We start from the raw sequence: 21,611 nt of genomic DNA, 5'->3' as shown, positions 1-21,611 counted from the left end.
GATGATTCGTAAGTACACAATGAACTTTGTAATTTTAATAAAGAAATAATATTTGTATACAGTCTTAAGATATGTAAGCTTCGCATATTTTTTTTAAAAAATAAATAAATATGAAACTCATATAAAAAATTATTTCTTAATTGTGGACTCTACTTTTTTATAAAAGAAATACACGAAGTTTATATATTCTAAGATTATATCTGACATTACTCTTTTTAATATAGTAAGTGCAACCACACGAACCACTACATATGGTTCCTAGTCGTGGGATTACAAGGAAGCTAGCTGCAAAAAAAAATTATCATTTATAACAGACAATATGTGGCGAAAATGACTATGTATAACCAAAATAGACTAATTTTGACAGAAAATAGTCATTTTCGTAACAAATAACTAACCACAACTGAGTTGTTTTCTTGTATGAAGGTCGGATGTAAATAATTCACTTGTCTCAATATTTTTTTTTTTTTTCTTTTTGTGTTGTATTAGTTGTAATATATATATAGATCAGTGTTATGTATGTTGGGGGTCCCCTAATCTCTCCTCATGATGTAATTTTCCTCTTTATCATGTTAACATGATTATCAATATAGAAGCTTGCTGCATAGAATTAAAAGAATTGTTAGAATTAGGTGCAATTTAAATAGTGAGTTGAGATGAGATAAATTGAGATGAAAGTTAAAGAAGACATTGTTAGAATATTATTTTTTAATATTATTATTATTTTAAGATTAGAAAATGTTGAATTATTTATTATATTTTATGTGAAAATTTTAAAAAATTGTAATAATAAGATAAGATGAGATGAAATACTTTCATTTTCCAAACGAGACTTTAATTGGACGCATGATGGAGATTAAGTACTTAACACAAAGTAAGCATTTTCTAAGACATTTCCAAAATGAAAAATTTAGTTGCAAGCATAATTGCGTATTAATTATTGTCAAAATAATTATTTCCTTCTAAAATGAATCTATTCGCATTCCAAATAACTCAAAACAAATTATATTCATTTTAATTTCTTAACAGCTTGTACATTGTCATTGCTTTTCTACCAATTAGACTAACAAGGTACATACACACTATGCATGATAAAAACAATATTTATAAGATCAGAAAGAGTACTCATAATCTCAGCTGATCCCAGCTGCAACTTGTGTACGATCCAGTACTCGTGTTCCATATATAGATATGGATGACCTTCCTATAATGCATGCATGGGACCTAGACCGTAGGTCTTATATTTGACCTAAATAATTTGGATGCTCTTCATAAACATAAGACAGTTAATAAAATTCAAGATCAGATCAAAGCAGCTAGCCAGCTAGGCTAGGATTAGTGGAGTACTGGTTGAAGGACTTACCCTAGAAGTCTTATTAATTATTAGCTGGGTCATGAAGTAGTATAAGAAGGAAAGGGCTTGCATGAAACGTTTCTCGAGAATCTTTAAAGAGAAAGTGAAATTGAGCCAAAGACAAAGGACTTTGAATCCTTTTTTGTATATATAAATCATGATGGGTCGTAGTAGTAGTGATGATAAGCTCAGTTTAGAATTATAAGGATCGAGTTCATCATCGATCAGAAGCAGATAACAAGATCAAATCATGGCACCGGTCGGCCTTCCTCCAGGTTTTAGGTTCCATCCCACCGACGAAGAGCTCGTGAATTATTATCTCAAGAGAAAAATCAATGGCCAAGAAATCGAACTCGACATTATTCCTGAGGTCGATCTCTACAAATGTGAACCATGGGAGTTAGCAGGTTTCCAGCTCCTCATCTCCAATTATATATATATCGATCCACACACTTAAATATTCTCTAGCTAGCTACTTAATTTTTAGGTTGATTATTTAGGGTTCTTTTACGCGTGGTTTTTGTTAGGTTAATATTGCATATTTGAGTATGAAAATGGGTTCTATCAAGTGCTGCCATTCAGATATAGCAGCTAGCCCACATACATCTATGTCGAGCTAGGCTGTTCTCTTTCAAATCCATATTCATCTGAATGCCTTGCATGGGTTGCCAATATATATACTTCGTCTTTCTTTTCTTTAATTTGTTGATCTAGTTGTTGTTCTTTAAATACTAATTCGATCCTTACCGATTTTACAAAATGATCAAGTGTTTGAAATAATTAATCATTTAAAAGTATATATAGCAAGTGTTTGAACTTTTAATTGCTCTATACGTACGATGGAAATATTGCAGAAAAATCATTTTTGCCAAGTAGAGATCCAGAGTGGTACTTCTTTGGACCCCGAGATAGAAAATACCCAAATGGATTCAGAACAAACAGAGCAACTCGAGCTGGATATTGGAAATCCACAGGAAAGGACAGGAGGGTTACATGCCAGAACCGACCCATTGGAATGAAGAAGACGTTGGTTTACTACAGAGGGAGAGCTCCTCAGGGGATGAGAACTGATTGGGTAATGCATGAATATCGCCTCGACGACAAGGAGTTCGAGGACACCTCAGGAATTCAGGTAAATGCATACATACATACATTTATCACCATCATCATCATCAACCAGTATATATCACCTGGATGAAATAGGGAAAAGAAAGTATCCCCACATACTGATCTCTTGAGCAAAATGCATGCTTTGTCTATGATCCTTAATGATCTGATCATGCTGTCTTCTGTTTTAATATTATAGGCTTCTCATGATGATCATGGTTTCATGCATAGTATAGGTCCTTGGTAAGTGTGTTGTTTTGGCTCTAATTGATTAATTGGCTAAAATTTCACCGAAAAGCTTTTAAATTTAGTCATATTACACCATCTTACAAAGTTTTCTGGCGCCCAGACTCTTTATAGAGTTTAGTCCCCAATTACCAACCTCATTCTAACTCTGATCGACCCTCCTTTTCTTTGTCAAGTTCTTTTCTTTATGGCAAAAGATTTCCAAAAAATAAAATAATGTGTATTATTCATTACGTTTTTTTTTCTTATTTCTACTTTTATAACTAGACCTTCTTTGATTATTCAGAACCTACAAGAACTGTCACTATGTTTGCTTAATAATTAATCCTACTAGGAAATTCTTTGATTTTCCTTCTACAAATTTATATAACGTCTGTCACTATTATTTTGCTTGAGAAGCATGAAGTCCGATGCTTCGCACAGTGAGAAAAGCATTTTTCCCTGCTTTTTTTTTTTCACCTTCTCTTTGACACCAGAGGACAGAAAGCAAGCTAAAGCATCTATGACAATTGCCACCAACCACTCTAAATTAATGCTGGAATTAGAGTACTGATCTCATGGCAGTATAAATATAAATTAAACCTAGCGATTTCTACTGCCTGTGGGAACGTGCGAACTGCATGACGTGCATGCAAAGCGACTCTCTCTCTCTCATCGTCTTTTCATTTGTTTACTGTTTTCTAGCATAAACAAAATGGCTGACATATATTCGTTGCTTGCACTCAAGGTGTTAGATCTCTTAAGTGACAAAGCATTGCATCGCTTTGTCTTTCTCTAATAAGACAAAAGTACTATCCTATCTGAGCTTAACTAAGTCGTTTTTTAATTAATTAATTTTGTCCACTTTTTAGCATCTATCTGATCTACAAATCTAGATTCTATATATATCTACTCACCTCCAAAAGCATCCTCCCCGGCCTATCACTTTCATGTACAAGAAGGTGTCGGCTACTTTTTCACTTTATTCCAAACATTACAAGAATCCATGGATGATGGATATCAATCAAGTTTGTCGATCCATCCCCCATAAATTAATCCAGAAAATAGTACCTAGTTTGCAGAAGTTTTTCAATAACCCTGGGGATTATTCGATCTGCATGTCCAAGATGATACATATAAAATGATGGGTGTTTGAAAATCTTTTTTTTTTCTCTTCTTCTCAGAGTTAACCAATCATTTTTCGTTTTATACCGAGGAAGATGCTGACAATACGGAAAGAATGAAGATCTTTTTGTGACCTCAGATTCTACATATTTTAGTACAAATACACAGATCATAGGCTGTAAATTACAAATATTTTTGGTATAGCTAGCCATTTACATATCAGTTTCAGCCCCAATTATTGACCGCTTTAAGCCTTTATTTTGCCTTGGATGCAGGCTTTAATTATCGACAGGGATCTTGTATGGAAAATTTACAAGAAGATAAACCAGCTTTTATCTTTAATTCTTTCATATATATATATATATATATATATATGAAAAACAAGAATGCATAAAAACATGTAAGGGTTCGACGCTTATTTTAACTGGGTTTCTTGCAGGACACATATGCACTTTGTCGAGTGTTCAAGAAAAATGGAATTATCTGCTCTGAAATTGAAGAGCAAGGGCAATGTAATTTATCATTACTTGAGAGCTCCCAAGGTGCAGTCAATGATCAATATGAAACCATGTCCCCGGATGTTACCATGGCATCATCATCATGCGTGGATGAGGAAGACAAAGATGATAATTCGTGGATGCAGTTCATCACAGACGATGCATGGTGTTCTTCTAATGCGGCTATGGTTGTTGGCGGAGCCACCGCCACCGGGGGTGGTGGTGAAGAAGTCTCTCGCATGCAGGCATTCACAAACTAAAAGAGTTAATACATGATATTATTGGTGCATGGCGAATAATATATATCAAAGAAAAAAAAAATCAGATATACATCTTTTATATATAATAAGACACATTTTGCCAACAGTTACCTAAGCTTTTCCAACTCTCATTTGTTGATTAATCATCTCTAATTTGGGTATGATGGTTTGGTTGGGTTTTGCTAATTCTGTAGAGTCAAATTATCAACGTCTAGACTCTATGGATCTTTAATTTTTTTTTTTTTTTTCTTCTTCTTCTCCAATATATAGTTGCCTCTTCTATATATGAGGTGATTTGGGTGTTACTTGTGGAATAAAAAGATCATTGTTTTTGTTGTTATTGATTTTGAGAGCTTAAATATGAAAGAAAAGGAGAGAGAATATGGAAGACATTATAAACTTCTATTCATCTTATGATATTATGTTTTGATACAAAATGAACAAATGAATAATGTTCATGGCTTATATACCATGAGCATTATTAAGAAAAGAGAACTGCTATATAAATAAAGAGATTACACAAAATAAATTTACAAACTGTTGTGATTTCTTGGGATCCGTTAAATCTATTTTACATTAATAAAAATAATTTTACAATTTGACGTATCACATAAAATTATATCAGTTTGTGAGTTTACTTTTATATAATTTCTTTATATCTAAAATATATTTCTAAAGAAAAACTAGTCGTAAATCCTTGCGATGTGCAGGCCGCAAAATGACTAGATTGTTAGTACTATTTAGTCAAACACCTGAGGTGGAAATCGAAGGATATTTTTCTTCAATTATTTGAAAATGAGAGAAAATGTTCCTTTTAATAAGAGTAAAGGAAGAGTTTTATATCACAGAAGAGAGAATATATTTTCCAACAAGAGTCATGAAAAAGTTAATTAGAAATCTTCATACAAAAGAATAAATAAAGAATAAAATTTATAAAAATGATTCATGATGTGGCTCATTGTTTTCTTAAGATATTGCTTTAACTTTTATATATATATAGGTAATAGATCATGGGTCTCATCATGACGTCAAGAAGTGCAAGCAACAAAATCATATTGACGCATAGAGATTTTTAAAGCTGATTATCAAGAATTTGTTCATTACTATATATATCATGCATGCATAATTACTTTTTGATCAAAGTGTTATGATTATTATTTTAAGAGTAATGCTACGTACATACAGTCATAGGATACATAAACTCTGCATACTTCTTTTTTTAAAAAAATGAGGGTCCATTAGTGAAAAAATGATTTTTCCATATAAGTCATGATATTTACCTTTATTTTTTTTTCAAAAGGAGTATACGAAATTTGCATACTCTAAAACTGTAAATATATTATTTCTCTTATTTTAATAAATCCGCACAAGAATTCATGATTGTTATGGGCTAAAAGAAGTCCTCTCCAATACGATTTGAAGGCACGCAGCTTGTTTCTATTATTAACCATTTTCAAATTTTAAATCTCCCTTGATAGCAAATACGTCTCATGCATCTAATATGTCCAACCGATTCAATAGAAGAAAACTAACATGGTACTAAATAATACGTGGCATCCTTAGAAGAAGAATGTTTTAGCCAAAATGAAAATTGTGTGAACGGATTGAGAATCTACTATATATATATATATATAAGGCTGCCCAGTTTCATAGATGAGATGAGTTGAGTTGAAATTAAAGTTAAAAGTTGAATAAAATATTGTCAGAATATATTTTTTTAATATTATTTTTATTTTGAGATTTGAAAAAGTTGAATTGTTTATTTTATTTTATGTGAAAATTTTAAAAAGTTATAATAATTAGATGATATGAGATGAGTTGTGAGGAGTTGTGAAAATAAACGAGAATTTTCAAATAAGCTGATCATCTTATTTCATCACGTTGATAGACTAAATAATATCATAAAGGAGGAGGACATAATTCTTGGATCTTGTTGTAGGGAAGAAACAAAACCAATGATATATTATTTTAGAAGTATCAACTTCTTTTCTTTAATTTGAAGAATGATCTATATAAGTTTTTAACATAGGCATGATTTATGAGCCTAATGTTTTTTAATTGAATTACAACCCATAAGATAATTAAAGTATTCATGAATTCAAGGTTGATAAACAACAAAATTGTAAAATCATCATTCATCCCAAAAACTTAACCTGATGAGATAGATTTTATTATTTATTTTATATCTTAATACTCTCCCATACGTATAAGCCAAACTCCCACTTAATGGGTGACCCAACATGTGTAATATTTAATTAAATGGTTGAGTAGAGTGTAGTATCAGGGTTCAAACTCAAGACCTCTGCTCTGATACCATGTAAAATCACCACTTATTCCAAAAGTTTAAGCTGATAAAAAAAAATTATTATTTATTTTATATCTTAATAAAAGTAAACACCCAATATTTTGCAATCTGATCGAGTTTAAACTTAGGTTTTTGGGTGATTAATTAGACTCCGTATCTCCGGATAACAATTCCTGTTTAATTTTCGTGCACCACCTCAAATTATCAATTTCGACATATTATATGAGTGCGTCTTAGCCACTCCACTTCAAGCAAAGTCCACGAATATCTCTACAATGAACTTGTTTTAGACAGAAAAAAGAAGGCTGCCATGCAAAGACATTTTATTTTTGAGAGACCTTAAAAATTGAGAGATTTATGTGATGTTTCTCATCCGTACATATAACTTCCTCTTAAGCTATATGAATAGACGATACAACTTCATTAAGAGGTAAAAAATTACAAAGAGAAAACCAAGAATGAAGCACCACAAACCACAAGGACAGAGTTGCACCATTGGTTCGCCAAGCTGCTGCTGCTCTATGCCTTCGTTCCTGTACGTGAATTGAAATATGGCAAAATGGTAAGAGCACATTTCGGATAAAAATATTAACATGATAGAAAATCAACTAACTTTAGTCCATTAAGTTCTATTGTATATCTTTTTGGTTCAAATTTTTCTTTAGAGTCAGCTTATATGCATGCCTTAGTGTTGGCTGAGACTCAGTTGACGATGTTGGCTCTGGTTGTACAGGCTTGGATGTCAAAACTGGTGTTGGTTGTTGGGGTGCAGTTAGCAGTGTTGGTGTTGGTTGCTTGGGTGCAGTTAGAGCCGCCGGTGTTGGTTGTTCGGGTCCTTCAGTACTTGGGATTGGCAAGTTCCTTGCCTGTAACAAAATGGATAGAAATCAATATAAAATTTCTATAATTTCAATATGTCCAGCATAGTTATCAAAACTCACCAAATTTCTAAATTGGAGATTGTAGAACATGTGAATATATCTTTGTTTAGCTAGCTTTTGTTCCTTGTTCAACTGCCTCCAGAATCCATAAACTGCTCCCATGTTTAGCAGCTTGTTTGCATAAATCTTCCAAGTGTAGCTGCAACGCAAGAACAACCATATACATACATATATATATATATATAAATGAAGTTCTCATAGCAAGTTCTCTATATCCTGGCATAATATTCTTACCATTCATATATACGCCGGAGACCAGCTTTAGATATCTTGTCCCAGTTTTCAGGATCCAACTTGCACTTTTCAAAGAAATCGGCGATCGTGTTGCTCGATTCATCACCATTATTGGGGTCAACGTGAAAACCTGAGATCTCATCAACAATAATTTCTGCTGGACCTCCTTGATTTGTTGCAAATGTAGGCAATCCACAGTTCATAGCCTCAATTACTGTTAGACCAAAAGCCTCATACAATGCAGGCTGCACAAAAGCGCCCTTTGTATCAGCAATACAGCGGTACAACTCTCCATTGCGATATCTGTCGGTTTGAGCTGCTATCCATCTAATCTGGCCCTTAAGTTCGTATTTCTCAATCAAGGCATGCATCTTTTTTATTTCTGCAATTTCTTCTCTATCCTTTGATTTGGATGGATCGAAAAATCCTGCTACAACCACAAGATTTACCAAGCTTCTCAGCCTTTTGTTCTTTCCAAACCATTCTGTTAGTCCTGTAATGTTTTTCACTGTATCAAGTCGTGCCATTGAGAATATGATTGGTTTCTTCCCGTCTGCCAAATATCCTCTGTTCCAGGCATATATAGTAGCTTCAATGTTAAGAGTATTATGATGATACTTATCATAAAGATGTGATGTTGGTACAACAAATGTAATCAAGAGACAGAGAATTAAGCTCACATGTGCTCATTGCTGTCCTCCTTGCTGTATAGTAGTTCTTCAATGGCCGGGTGAAAAGAGATTAGCCGCCTCTGCCTCTCTGTGTATGGGAAGTAGACAGACTGATCAGCCCCAGGGGCAGCAATGTTGAACTTTGGATCAAAAACATTAATGCCTGAGACTACTCGATAAAGTCCAGGCATGGTAAATGTTGTATGGCTTTCATACTGTCCAGGCCTATCCTTACTGAAAAGTAAACAATTCTTGAGTTAACATTATCGCAGTTGATGTTTGGCACATAATTCTATTCATGAAAATCATTTATTTAGGAGTTTAACCTTCCAGCAATTTCTTGGTATGTGCTTGTTATGATGAAATCAGCTGAATTCATTGAGATTATGTCGGATGTGAACTGACATGAAAAGTGGTACTTGGAGTCCAATTCCTTCCATTTGGCATCTGAATCTTCATACTTGGTTTTTTCTAAAGCGTGAGCAATAGTTCCCTGGGTTTGGAATATGCCAAAGTTAAGATTTAGAGTAATATATAAATTAAAATCAAATATTTATAAAACAAATGCAACCTATTTTAGAGAAAAGATGGACTAGACCTGAGTTATTCCAAGCTTGCTAGCCATCAAAGATGCAACCAAGTTTCCATCACTGTAGTTCCCGATGATGAGGTCCGGTTTGCACTCCATGAGTTCAAGGATCTTTGCAGTAGCATCCTAGGCATGGGAAGGAGAAAAGGAAGAATAATAGAATAAGAAAACTATTTTAGAAAAATAAATTGAGAGTAAATTATATATTGATAGCAAAAATGCCTGGGCAAATCTCTCAAGGTAGGGGTAGATATCAAAACGGGAAACCCATTGGCGGAGAACCCCATTTTCTGTCCTAAACGGGACTCTCAGTATGTGAGAGTGCTTGGTGTTGACAATAGGCTCCAACTCTTGGTTGCACTTTGTCCCTCGAGCATCAGGTATAAGTCTTGTTACCTGTAAATCACATTAAGAAATTATATACAGAACCTGGTCCTTGGTAACTTTCTATTGTTTGAAAATAATTTCTTTCAATCCTTTGTTAATAGCTCACCACAAGAATCTGTGGCTTCACAACAAGACCTTGCTGCTTAATCCTGAGGAGCAATTCTTCCTCCAAAGCTCTTACTTGATCAAGAATGTAAACCACCTTTTTGTAAATTAACAGAAGGGAACATGTCACATTAGTCAAGATTGTCTAATATTTGTGTGGTGGTTATAACTGTTTTGTAATCATTGTTGTTATTGATTAATGATGTTCCAATGCATTATTTACCTGGCCACCAGTATCCGGCAATCCAAGGACATCTGATTGCCCAAAGTAGCCATGAGGGGAGAAAATCACAATGTTGAATATGGTGGGAAGCCTGCTAAAGAGCAACTCCAATTTTGCAGGTTCTGGTGCTTGAAGTACCTCAGAAAGTATCCTAATAGACTCCTTAACCCTTTCTGCAGTATTTCCCCACCCTTTCTCAAAGCCCCATTCTTTAAACCTGCGAAATTTAAAAAAAAAAAAAAAAAAAAAAAGGAGAGAGAGAGAGAAAGAGAAAGTAAATGCAGATCAATTCGTACCATCCAGTGTTGACCTATTATGGAAATTGTGTAAAAACATCTTTAGCTTTCTTGAGGGGGGAAAACATGGAAATAATGGTTAACCTCTGCTCAAAATTCAGAAATGGTTCATCTTTGGGGAGTGCAGACACAAATACTTCAGCCGCAACAAGTGCATTTTTTAGCTTAGAGACAGTATCCAGAGTTGCATTTATCATTAGATCCTACAAAATTAGAACAACATGCACAATTGCCTTTGAGTTTCTAGCCAGTAATTGCTTTCTTCCCTTTTGTGTGTGGCCATGAGCTATATATTTATACCTCTCCTTGATGATTTATGGCTTGTAAGTACCCGAGCAATGACTGTGCACTCTCAGGGTTCCCATGTAGCCGTAAAGTTATATTCTTTGAGATGAAGCTGACACCATTTCCAATAGAGGAAGAAAGGGTCATGCGAGGAGTGGAGAAGTCAATGGCTCCAAAATCTATCTCCAAAGCATTTTCATCATTCGCCCTGCACATCAGATCACTTATATATGTATGAAAATATATAAATTTCAAGGTTGTATAAATTTCAAGTCATTTCAAAACTTTCTTCCCAATGGCTTTCTCAGCCTATGAGACTCATTTATATACACAAGTAGTTATTCATGTTAGCTTCTCTCCCAATTCAGACTTGATTACCAGTTTTCATCGAAGATCATTTCCTTGAATTTCAAGTATTCAGGAGCAGTGATACCGTCCACTGACAGATCCTCAGAGTTCACTATAACAAATTCCCAGAATCCAGGGCTAGGTCTTACAGCAAAAGCAACATATGGTGGAACAACAGCTGCCTCCTGCATAGTTTCCAGATAGAAAAGAGTTAGTCCGCCCTGCACTCCCACGGGTGTGTGTGTGTGTGTGCGCGCATGTGTGCGCATGAAAGAGAGAATTAATGAACACCTTAGTGGAACTTAAGATGTAGCCAAGTAAGCCCTCCAAAACTTTACTTCTGTTTTGCTTGTCTTCTATTGATTTATCCACCTCCTCCATTATGTGTTGGAGTTTCAATAACCTTCTGCCTGTTGCAACAAACCTGCTCTTGGCCAAAATGATAACCAGACGAGTGTTAAACTTCACAGGGAAATATTGGTTGAATGGGAAGAAAAAGAATAGCCTGAATATTACCTTGCAAAGCATCTTTTCATATGATAGCGGCTTTGCTTCAATGCATCAGGCATGCTATCTGCAATTGAATTTGATCGTTTGAGCACTTGCCCAGAAGCCATTTTCAAGCTTAGCACAATACACTCTTGAAAATAGGACAGGTTTAGAACTCAGATACGAGTTTTTATTTTCTGTTTTTTTTTTTTTCGGTTGTTTTGTTAGTTGATGTATTTATATGGAAGTCGGAAGAAAGAGCGAGGAATGGCAGTTCAAAGATATGGGAGGAGGGTTAGGAGAAAGAACATTCTTTGGTTCCATTTGTGGGGAAGGAAGAGAGTAAAAGAAAGAAAGGAATTTGACATTGGCGGAAGAAAAAGCAGATCCATCATTTTAAGGCAATATCTTTGAAAGTAGAGGGAAAGAATTTTAAGGAAAATCTTGCTGTCCTCTGGGATGGATTGAGTAATTGTTATTCTTTTCTTCTTCGTACGTAATGTTAACACATACAAAGCTCTTCTGCCTGTTATTAAAGGATTTCAGCTCTTACATAACTCCGATATTTTTGTTATTTTTCTTGTTTTTATTGGTCATCAAGCATTTCACTTTGCCAGTTATTTAACTAAAACTGAGGTGTTAATTCAAATTTATTTCGCTTCCAAAATTAGGGAAGTGTTAATCTGAGTAAGGGTCATAAAAAATTAATGAATTACACCAATTAAACTTACATTTCATAAAATCCATTAGATCTCCTTATAATAAAAGTAACTTTACATTCTGACGTATTATATCAAACCACATCAGTTTGAAATTATTTTTGTATAATTTATTTGTGGCGAAAGTATTTTTCTAAAAAATATCTAAATTTGAATGTTCTTTTGACATAAGTAAACACCCAAGGCAATGGACATGACTACATTGAAACTAGAAATCCAGGAAGAAATCCGTTATAATTAAAACTACCGTAAGACGGAACGTCACGGATTGTCATTAGCATGCAAATAAACATACAAACAAAACAATGAAGACAGAAAAACGGTTTCAAAAACTATTTAAACAAAAACCCATAACTAGATGGATGATCTTTGCCAGGGACCAGCTAGCCTAACAGTAGAACATGACCCTTTTAACATTCTCCTTAAGTGCTGGTAGGGGTCTCACAGCAGCACTAATTCCTGGTGCTCGTGTGCTTCGTGGACCTGCTCCGCCCATGCCTCCTCCACGTCCAGTGGCAGCACCACTTGTCATGGAACCACTTTCTGAGGACTCTGGCTCCATATAGAACCGAGCTCGGAATGCAGCAAGATGGGCATAGTATGCCGGGGGCACTGCCAAATTAAAGATCCACTTAATAAATGGACAGTTCATACAGAAGCAATAATCAAGCAACTGCAGAAGATGGAGATGTGCACGTGTTAAAATGTGCATGTGCAGCGTGAACATGATAGGCGCTATTGTGCAGGGTAGCATCTTTGTGTGTGTGTGTGTGTGTGTGTGTGTGAGAGAGAGAGAGAGAGAGAGAGAGAGAGAGAGAGAGAGCTCACCAATGGAAACAGATCGAGTGCACCTTGCATATCTGGGGAAAATGAAAGAAATTGAACAGTTTAGCCATTTATTTAAGAAAGGAAAATCAAACTGATAATCCCCATAACTAGTCTCATTTAGCTATTTATTTAAGAATGAAGAATCAAACTGAAAACCTCATAATTAGTCTCATTTAGCCTCAAAATTTGAGGCACATAAAATAATCAGATAAGGCATTAAGATGATAGAGGTACTCATTAAGGGAAGGGGACAACAGGAAATCTCAAGGAACTTACGTATAACAAAGGTTATTTGTAAGGGACTGCAGCCCATCAGCTGTAAACTTGTTCTCATCCCATAGTACATGGTAATGAGCTGGACGACTTGTACCCTGTTTGACATATTACATGCAATATTAAAAAATTAAAATTAAAATCCCCATCCTTAAAAGACATATATACAGCCTGTTGGAAGATATATTAGACCTGAATTCCAGCATGCGAACAGAGGTAGAAGTCAAATTCAGTCGGGTGACAAATTTTGGAGTCTACAACAGTACCTGCAAAATTCAAGAAGAGCACCACATCAGATAACTAAAATCTTAAGCAAACCCTAATTTCAAAACAAACAAAATACTTGCCTGGCAATATGTTTCCACTCCTATCAACTGAATTGTGGTCATGATGGTTGTTGGCAAACAATCTTGTGTGATGGCGCTTCTGAACCACAACAAAAGTCACAGGAGGCTGATAGTTTGGCTCCAAAGAGGCACACGCCTAAATATAAGTTTTACATGGAAGATAAGACACTAAGTATGATCCCATGATCCAAGGATATTCCCATTTTAACATAAACAGGCAAAACAAGATAGGACAGTAAGAAGACTGAAAAGCTTATGATCAAGAAAGGTAAATTCACCTTTCGGATAGCATCTAGCTCATACAGCAAAACCTGGTAGAATTGCCCCTCGCTCACACCATCCCTGTAAATAACAGATCTTATATTAGATGGCAGAAAAAAGTATCTAGAATGCAGTGACAGGAGAAATGACCATACCTGTAAAATATGATACGTTGTGGTTTCTGACCAGTTGCTCTACGAAAAGATACGAGTAGTTCCCTATACCAAAAAAGACAAAGCAACTCAAACATACAATTTTCTATGTAAGTAGCAACTCAAACCTACTTCACGAAAGCTCCATCCAATTTTATTTTATTTTATTTTATTTTTATAAGTAAAGCTCCATCCAAAAAATTAAAATAAGATTAACCGTTGACAACATATTGTCCCACGCACAGGAGTCTACCACCCAGCTGCAGTTTCAACCATATATCGTGAAAATAAAGGTCAAAGCAAAGAAGACTGAGCTAGAGACTCAATCATACTTAATCATGCCACCAGTCAATGTCCCTCTTGCAGGATCCTGCCATGTCTTGAAAAGATCTTGAATCAGCTCCTGTCGATGGGCTTGAGCACAAACCAAACCAGCATACTTTGTGATTTCTGGCCAATCTTGAGATGCCACAACCTGAATACAGATATCAATAATCATAGTACGTTAAATAAATAAATAATGCTTAAAACAGGTAAAGCACAAATGTGCTGAAGAATACAACACAAAATCATAAACAAACTAAGCACGGTAATAAACTGAATGACATACAGCTGCAATTGAAGGGCTTGAATCTTCTCCTGGATGAGGATGGGTAACATCTGCACCAAAGATAATAGTAGGCCGATCACTGACTAAAGGTATACGCCTTGACAGTGCGTCCACAAGCACAGTATTCCTTCCTCCAACCTTGACATTTATCTTCAATGCCACATTGGCCAGGTATTGTTTATTCATTCTAAATACATGCTTCGTCAAGCAACATTGGGAAACAAGGCCAAGATCAGTCTCACAGATTCGCTTCAAATCACCTGCATGAGAAACAAAACTAATAGAGTTAACAAGACCATAATCAGAATCACAAAACCATAATCAGATTCCAGAACCTAATCTTGGCTAGTTAACCATAACTACCATAAAGTGAGCCATTGTTATCTGGCAAAATAACGATAAGCAGGTCAAGCTCCTTTCTCTGAGACTGGAGTTTGGTCATGGCATCATGGTACCGAGTTTTAAGGACTCTTTCTACCTGATCAGGACGGCCACTCACAGGTGGAAGCACTGGTTCAGGATTAAATGCCTACAAACAGCCCATAATCAAATGTTAAGAAGAGAACAAAATGAAAATGTGACTACTCATAAATATGTCTTTTAAGCATCATACCATTCCAGAAATGTAACACATTTGTGCAAGTTCATGGCAAAACCCGCGGGCCACACTATCTTGCACATTCCGTGAAAAATTGATGCAGATCCAATAGTTAACTACTCCCCCATTCACCATTTTCTGCAGTAAAAGGATAACACATCAACAACACTCAATCACATTCAAATGCCAACTATATGAACATTAAAAAACAGAGTGCCAATAATGATTTTTCAGTTGGAAGTCTAAGTGAATAAGAATTAACTAATGGACTTTATGTTAAATATTCTGTCTTTCTAGGAGGGAGGGGATTGGATTGGATTGCAGACCTATTTTTTTAACTAGAAATAGCCACCGTTAACCACTCTCTTGCCCAAAGGGCCTTGACCGCACTCCAAAATCATCATATTCAGCAAAGAAAAAGTCCATTTGCACTAAGGCCATTACCTGTAAATTCCTTCAGTTAATTCCTATTCCAACTACTGTGTTGCTTTCATGTCACTCACTTAGACGTCCAACTGCAAAATCATATTATAGCAGATGTATTTTTTGAAATACAAATAGCTAATGACTGGTAGCCACTTGCGTGCCCAAAGGGCTTCAACAGGACTCCCAATCCCTTATATCTTGGCAAGTAAATGTTGTCTGCACTAAGACAATGAAAATTATATATTAAGCTATCTAATGCTAGAAATACCTTATTCATCATGTTCCATTGTCCAACTTGTGGCAGGCAATCCTTTTCTCTGCCTGTATCATGATATTTCAGCTGGAAAATGCAAGATCCTTTCAGTATGACAGTACCAAAGCTCATAATAGGTGGGTAAGAGAAGTGGACAAAACTGACAGGAAACAAAATACAGATATAATACCCATGGTGCAGGAAGAATTCGAGCTTCAACTGAAGCCAGCTTCTCACTAATTTTGATTCCAAACTCTTTTGCATAAGGATCCTCATGGTAAGCATTGTGACGAACGGTCTGAAGGGTCAGAAAATTAAACATTTTAGATTGAGTGCACAAAAGCAGTTGGTACAATACAAAGCTCTCAGTTACATTATGAAAACATCACAAAATTGGGCACATATTTCAAAAAAATAAATGCATGCCCATCATAAGTCAAAAACCAGATCTAGAAAAAAAATATATATATATATAGGATAAAAGAAGTCTTGGAAAATCATAATGGATCCCAATTCTAGCAAGAAAAATTCCATATTCTGCTTGTATGATAACAAGCTAATTATTAAGTACATAGGTATGTTTTGAACCCAAACCAACACTTCCATTGAAATAGAAAACATAAGACAAGTACAAGCCATGAGGTACAAGGATTCAATATTTCAAAATCGTGTTTGTTTACAAACACTCAAAACATTAAGTAAACTTTTTTGTCTTTTTTATAATTAACGTAAAACATGAAGTACACCATAATACCAAAAGGGCAAGAACAACATTAAAACACATCAAATACAGGAAAAACCCTTCCATGGCGTGAGGGATCCTCCAAACCATAAATAGGAAAGGAAAATCCACGAAAATATGCAACTAATCAACCATGCACATTAAGCAACACGATACATTAAAGTCCAGTATTAGACATATACATTAAAGCCTCCATGCAATTTAATTAGAGAGATAAAGCATATGACAGACAATTACCAAGCAAATGACATTCTTAGGGGAAAAAAAACACAGATTGCAGGCTAACACACCTGCATTATATCTAGCTCCCTGTCTCGAGGACGCTGGCAGGTCACCTTCAATAAAGCAGTAATCTGTCTCTCATTTAACCTCTTCGAGTACCTCTGACCCTCAACAATCTTGCAAACCTAGAATGCAACAGAATTTTGTTAGCATCCATGTAGCCACATCCATATAACATACAGAAGAACTATCCATTAAAAATGAATCACAGGATACGTAAGGAATGACAATTATAATTAGGTTGTTACCTCCATAGGCAAATAATTTGGTCTCTGTTGGTTACCCACTTGCAGACATGGCCATTGTGAATGTTGAATAGTAAAACCATAAGTTTCAAGGAAATATTCAACAACTGATTTCATTGTACCTTTTTCATCAACCGGAAACCTTGAACAAACAAAAAACAGCATTAGGATACCAAGCTAGTTTTTCAATTATATATCTTCTTTTTCTCTCTCTTTTTTTTTTTTTGTTTTTTTTGTGGGGGTGGGGGGCGGGGGCGCCCGGGGGCGGGGGGGGGGGGATAATAATACTCACGTCAGCTCTCTTGTTGCCTGCGATGTTAAACCAGATATACGGTACTTCCTGCGCATATTTCCTCGATGTGTAACCTCAACTTTGACCCCTCGTAGAGCCTTTTTGATCTGTGAAAAAATATGGAAAGAAACAATCAAAATTCCCTAATAAGTACAACTTGAACAGAAAAGTACATTATGCAACTGCAGACAAATACAATGGATGGCCACTGCAAAGGATAACAATTATTAAGATTAAAGCAGCAAACTCTAACCTTGACACGATCAGAATCGGACAAAGGTCTAGAAATAACATCCCGATTCAGCAGCTGTGTTACAAAATCAATTACCGGCAATGGCTCAATGAATGCAGTCGAAGACATGTCTGAAAATTTTGACAAAATCATCAACATGATAGTAACAAAAAAGTACCATAAGATACTCGATAACTTTACTATTGAAAAAAAAGAATGAAAAAAGGAAACACGAAATTCGGGAGAGAATCTTCTCTCTCCTGAATGCATGTAAAATAAACATTAAACTCATGTAGGAGCATCCAAATGCAGGGCTTCATTTAAAAAAGTAAGACAATGCTAGAATCTCAACTCTAAGTCCTTATTAATTCAGGAGAATTTTTTTTTTTTTTTAATAAGTAATTCACGAGAGACAATTAAAGCAAATTACAAACAGGATATGAAATGGAGAAAAACAATGTAACAAAGTCCAAACAAAAAATGATTAGATAGACTACGTACCTATATTCAGAGACAGCCCCATCTGAGTTGGACGAATGCTTTGATAAAAACCGCGCCAACTCTCCAATCCCTCACCCAGTGATTGCCTCCTTCCCAGATCAGGAGAATAAAATGAACGACCCACAGGACAGTACCTAAGGATCAATTACATAATAATAACAGTCTGACATATTAAAAACCATGGATGTGCTGTAAATCAGATATGTATCAAATTCAAAGGGAAAAAATCAAATTTAATTACCTCGTAGTAGGTAATTCACGCAGGACAATATCAAGAACTTGAAGTGCTTCCTGGGGTGCATCAGCTTGCCTACCCTGCAAGAAGAGTCCTAAATGGTGCAGGTCTGCACGTGCAGCCAATTTTATCACGACTTTAAATTCTCTCTCTCTCCTGCATCAAAAAAAAAAATCATCATCATCAATCACAGGACACAGATATGAATGCCAAAAAGAAAAGCGGGAGAGAGAGAGAGAGAGAGAGAGAGAGAGAGAGAGAGAGAGAGAGAGAGAGAGGAATGCTCAGATGTGAACCTTTGCCCACCGGATCCATCATCTTCATCAATAAGTGTAATCTTGAAATCCTTGGATAGAAATGGGAGTGGCCCAGCAGTATACAGACTCTTTCGCCCGTCATAGGCAGGAAGCCTCTTTCCAAGATGCGTCTCTCTGTACAACCTAACCAGCTGTTCCATTACAGCACGGTTAACTCCACGGGACGTCACCTCCGGAGTAATTGTAACCTAGCATGTATTACCAAAAGAGTTGATCAAGTTGAAATAAAGGGAGAAGGCAAAATATTGCAAACACACGGCATCAACCGTTAGATAACTCACATCATACTGATGCAAATCTTTGTCTGGTAATTCAGCAAAGAAGTGATTTGCCTTAACTATACACTTCGTTCCAGTGCTACCCTTGCCAGGCCTAAGAGGGAACCTCACTGATTTACTAGATGGTGGCACAGGTTGAATTGCCTGGCTCTGTGCGCCTTGGATGGTGAGTTGCTCAAATTGCTGGACCACTTGAGATGGCTCCGGAGGTCGGGTAGATGAACTCGCCTCAGATGACGTTGGCTGAGGCGAAATCCCAGGTTGATGTTGAACCCGGGTTGCTTGGTGCAGGTTGGGATCTGATGGTCTTGATGGGCCACCAGAAGAAGGTCCGCCCCGGCCACTGATGCCGGCAGGGCCGCCGCCACTATACCCTCCACGGCCACCTTGCTGGGGTGGCCCTCCCCTTCCCCGGCCTTGATATTCAGGTGTCCCACCATACTGTTGCTGTGGTGGCATTCCACGACCGCTGCGCCCCCCACCATAACCTCCACGACCTCCTTGGGGGGGCCAACCTCTTCCTCCTCCTCCTGCATGTTGCTGCTGGGGTGGAGCGCTCCTCTCAGAAGGGCGTGGTTGGTGGCCTCTACCACTACCACTACCACCCCCACTAGTACTACCAGCCCCACTAGTACTACCAGCCCCACTGGTTTCCTGCTGAGCCTGAGAGCTTTCGCTCCCACTAGGAAGCTCAGTTCTCCTCTTCCTCACCATAATGATGTCTGCACATATAAAACAATTGACACATTAGCACAAGGAATAGAAACCCAATCTACAAACCGAGACAATTTACAACAGTTGCATCATATTCTCCGTCCTCATTAACATCAAAAGAGAAGTGTAAATTACATTCAGAGAACAGTCAAAGATTAGAGCCCAACAACAGAAAGGTCCCTCATGGACCTTCCTTCATTACAGAAAAATATTTCGTGTTCTATTACCAAATATAGGTGAACACATTGCACAGTATAACCAACAGCGTTATTCATTCCTAGAAAAAGAGAACTGTCATCATTCATATCACTTAGATAAGTTTGTTGAGATATTTTCTGCTAGAAAACTATAGAAGCAAATAAAGGGTACAAAAAAAAAAAAAATCGATCTACCCCCAGTAAAAAATTACATAACAATCAATAAAACAAAACCCACCAAAAATTTAAGAGAAAAGGAAAAAACATCTATCGAGCAAAAAAAATTATTCGTTTTGTCATTTCAGAAACGAAGCCAGAGAAAAGTCCAGAATAATTTAAAGTCGCATCCTACAACAAACTAAAACAAAAGCCCGAAAATCCAAACCCTAAATTACACTGGACAGTCTAAACAAACCATTCACTTCCGTGATCCCATATCAGGGTCCGAAAAGCATAAATGAGCCAAAGAAAAATAAACTAAACGGCACTCATGCATCAACTATCCAAAAGAAAAAATATCCAAGCATCAAAAAGTCACAAACTGGTTTCCCAAATATGGTCTTAAAAAGATGAGAAGCAAAAACAGATCCGACTGGAACAACCTAAGACGACTGTGAATAACACTAACCACAGTCAGAGGACGCGGATCTACAGCAATATATGCCAAAACCAAACTAAAATAAATTAAACAGAAATAAAATCTCCCCTATCTCCTCCCCCGCCCAGCCGGAAGAAAAATAGCCAAGCACGAGCACTAACATTCACAAGTAGGAATTAGACGGTGATAAAAATCGCAATGAGAACCCTAAAACCACTCGTATTACCTCAGAATAGCTCCCGGAAAACAGCTTTTCACACACAATCTCTCTCTCTGTGTCTCTTCTCTCTGCTTTTTTTTTTTTTTTTAACTTCAGAGAATGCAGCAGTGAGAGAGATGAACGGATCCTTGCTATATTAATATTTTTGTTTTTATTTTTTATTTTTCCCTTCTGTGCATTTACTCTTTTGTCCTTCGTTTCCAACCGTCGCCCCACGTCTTCGAGCAATGATTTCATTAAAAATAATTTTAATATTATAAAATTATCCAAATACTATTTCTACCGAAAAGTGTCTGTCCGATTCTCTTTTATTTTATTATTTTTATTATTATTAACTCAGTGATTAAGAAAAAAATTTTAAATAATGTTGAATTTTTTATTTTTTTAAATATTTATGATGATTAAAAAAATGTATAAAAAATAAATAAAAAAATGTCTACTTTGGGACCTTTTTTCGAGATATCCTTTTATAACGGTAGAAGAACTCTTTATATAGAATTATAAAATAATATTATTATTTAAAAGTTTTTAAACCACAAACTATTCAAATGATATAATATTATTTATAAAATTTATGCTCCAAATAAAATGATATCTATTTCAAAAAAATAAAACCATCTTACATTTTTTATATACTCGTAAAATAGTTGTAATATTAACATTTTTTGTAATTATATATATATCATTTAATTTTTTAAATAAAAAATACCACACACCATTCTCGTGGTATTATTTGATTTATAAAATTTATTTTTTAAATTAAATTATATCACATAAATAGTATATAATGTAAATATTTTTAAATATAATTATCATTTTCGAATATGATAAGTGATATAACCACAAAAAT

The 21,611-nt window shown here is 35.8% G+C and overlaps 3 protein-coding genes across 3 annotated transcripts; 1 reads left to right on the top strand and 2 right to left on the bottom strand.

Annotated features, from left to right (window-relative positions):
* Positions 1-1,438: 1,438 nt before the first annotated feature.
* On the top strand, positions 1,439-4,908 carry LOC122295853 (NAC domain-containing protein 86-like). Its single transcript, XM_043105106.1, has 3 exons — positions 1,439-1,761; positions 2,209-2,486; positions 4,251-4,908. The coding sequence occupies exons 1-3, from the start codon at positions 1,605-1,607 to the stop codon at positions 4,566-4,568; spliced, it is 753 nt and encodes a 250-aa protein (XP_042961040.1). The 5' UTR covers positions 1,439-1,604; the 3' UTR covers positions 4,569-4,908.
* A 2,166-nt stretch (positions 4,909-7,074) lies between these two features.
* LOC122296245 (sucrose synthase 7-like) lies at positions 7,075-12,214 on the bottom strand. The gene is made up of 15 exons (XM_043105793.1): positions 11,469-12,214; positions 11,244-11,376; positions 10,983-11,137; positions 10,620-10,812; positions 10,404-10,522; positions 10,024-10,240; positions 9,802-9,897; positions 9,531-9,704; positions 9,318-9,434; positions 9,046-9,212; positions 8,729-8,953; positions 8,049-8,615; positions 7,815-7,953; positions 7,558-7,739; positions 7,075-7,406 (listed from the first exon to the last, which is right to left on the bottom strand). The coding sequence occupies exons 1-15, from the start codon at positions 11,567-11,569 to the stop codon at positions 7,271-7,273; spliced, it is 2,721 nt and encodes a 906-aa protein (XP_042961727.1). The 5' UTR covers positions 11,570-12,214; the 3' UTR covers positions 7,075-7,270.
* Positions 12,215-12,362: 148 nt separating this feature from the next.
* Positions 12,363-20,917, bottom strand: LOC122296243 (protein argonaute 1-like). Its single transcript, XM_043105792.1, has 22 exons — positions 20,768-20,917; positions 19,036-19,754; positions 18,734-18,942; positions 18,444-18,593; positions 18,203-18,336; positions 17,723-17,832; positions 17,470-17,576; positions 17,181-17,319; positions 16,941-17,057; positions 16,099-16,206; positions 15,924-15,995; positions 15,245-15,367; positions 14,995-15,160; positions 14,632-14,891; positions 14,354-14,496; positions 14,025-14,087; positions 13,887-13,950; positions 13,609-13,744; positions 13,454-13,527; positions 13,265-13,359; positions 12,989-13,020; positions 12,363-12,772 (listed from the first exon to the last, which is right to left on the bottom strand). The coding sequence occupies exons 2-22, from the start codon at positions 19,744-19,746 to the stop codon at positions 12,549-12,551; spliced, it is 3,237 nt and encodes a 1,078-aa protein (XP_042961726.1). The 5' UTR covers positions 19,747-19,754; positions 20,768-20,917; the 3' UTR covers positions 12,363-12,548.
* Between the last annotated feature and the right edge of the window lie 694 nt (positions 20,918-21,611).

Source organism: Carya illinoinensis, chromosome 15, assembly GCF_018687715.1.
Source record: "Carya illinoinensis cultivar Pawnee chromosome 15, C.illinoinensisPawnee_v1, whole genome shotgun sequence".
Lineage (NCBI taxonomy): Eukaryota > Viridiplantae > Streptophyta > Magnoliopsida > Fagales > Juglandaceae > Carya > Carya illinoinensis.
Note: the sequence above shows the minus strand (reverse complement) of the source record. Positions and strands in the feature narration are given on the sequence as shown.

Bases quoted from the DNA above. Each gene is read 5' to 3' on its own strand.
- LOC122296243 (XM_043105792.1), bottom strand. From the start codon at position 19,746: ATGGTGAGGAAGAGGAGAACTGAGCTTCCTAGTGGGAGCGAAAGCTCT. The intron at 13,360-13,453 runs GTCTAATATATC...TATGTCAAACAG, and splicing joins GTTCGCATGCTGGAATTCAG to GGTACAAGTCGTCCAGCTCA. The intron at 13,021-13,264 runs GTAAGTTCCTTG...CATTTTCCCCAG, and splicing joins ACAAATAACCTTTGTTATAC to ATATGCAAGGTGCACTCGAT.
- LOC122296245 (XM_043105793.1), bottom strand. From the start codon at position 11,569: ATGGCTTCTGGGCAAGTGCTCAAACGATCAAATTCAATTGCAGATAGC. The intron at 9,213-9,317 runs GTCTAGTCCATC...TTCCAAACCCAG, and splicing joins GCAAGCTTGGAATAACTCAG to GGAACTATTGCTCACGCTTT. The intron at 7,407-7,557 runs GCATGCATATAA...ATTCACGTACAG, and splicing joins GAGTCTCAGCCAACACTAAG to GAACGAAGGCATAGAGCAGC.
- LOC122295853 (XM_043105106.1), top strand. From the start codon at position 1,605: ATGGCACCGGTCGGCCTTCCTCCAGGTTTTAGGTTCCATCCCACCGAC. The intron at 1,762-2,208 runs GTTTCCAGCTCC...GAAATATTGCAG, and splicing joins TGAACCATGGGAGTTAGCAG to AAAAATCATTTTTGCCAAGT. The intron at 2,487-4,250 runs GTAAATGCATAC...GGTTTCTTGCAG, and splicing joins AGGACACCTCAGGAATTCAG to GACACATATGCACTTTGTCG.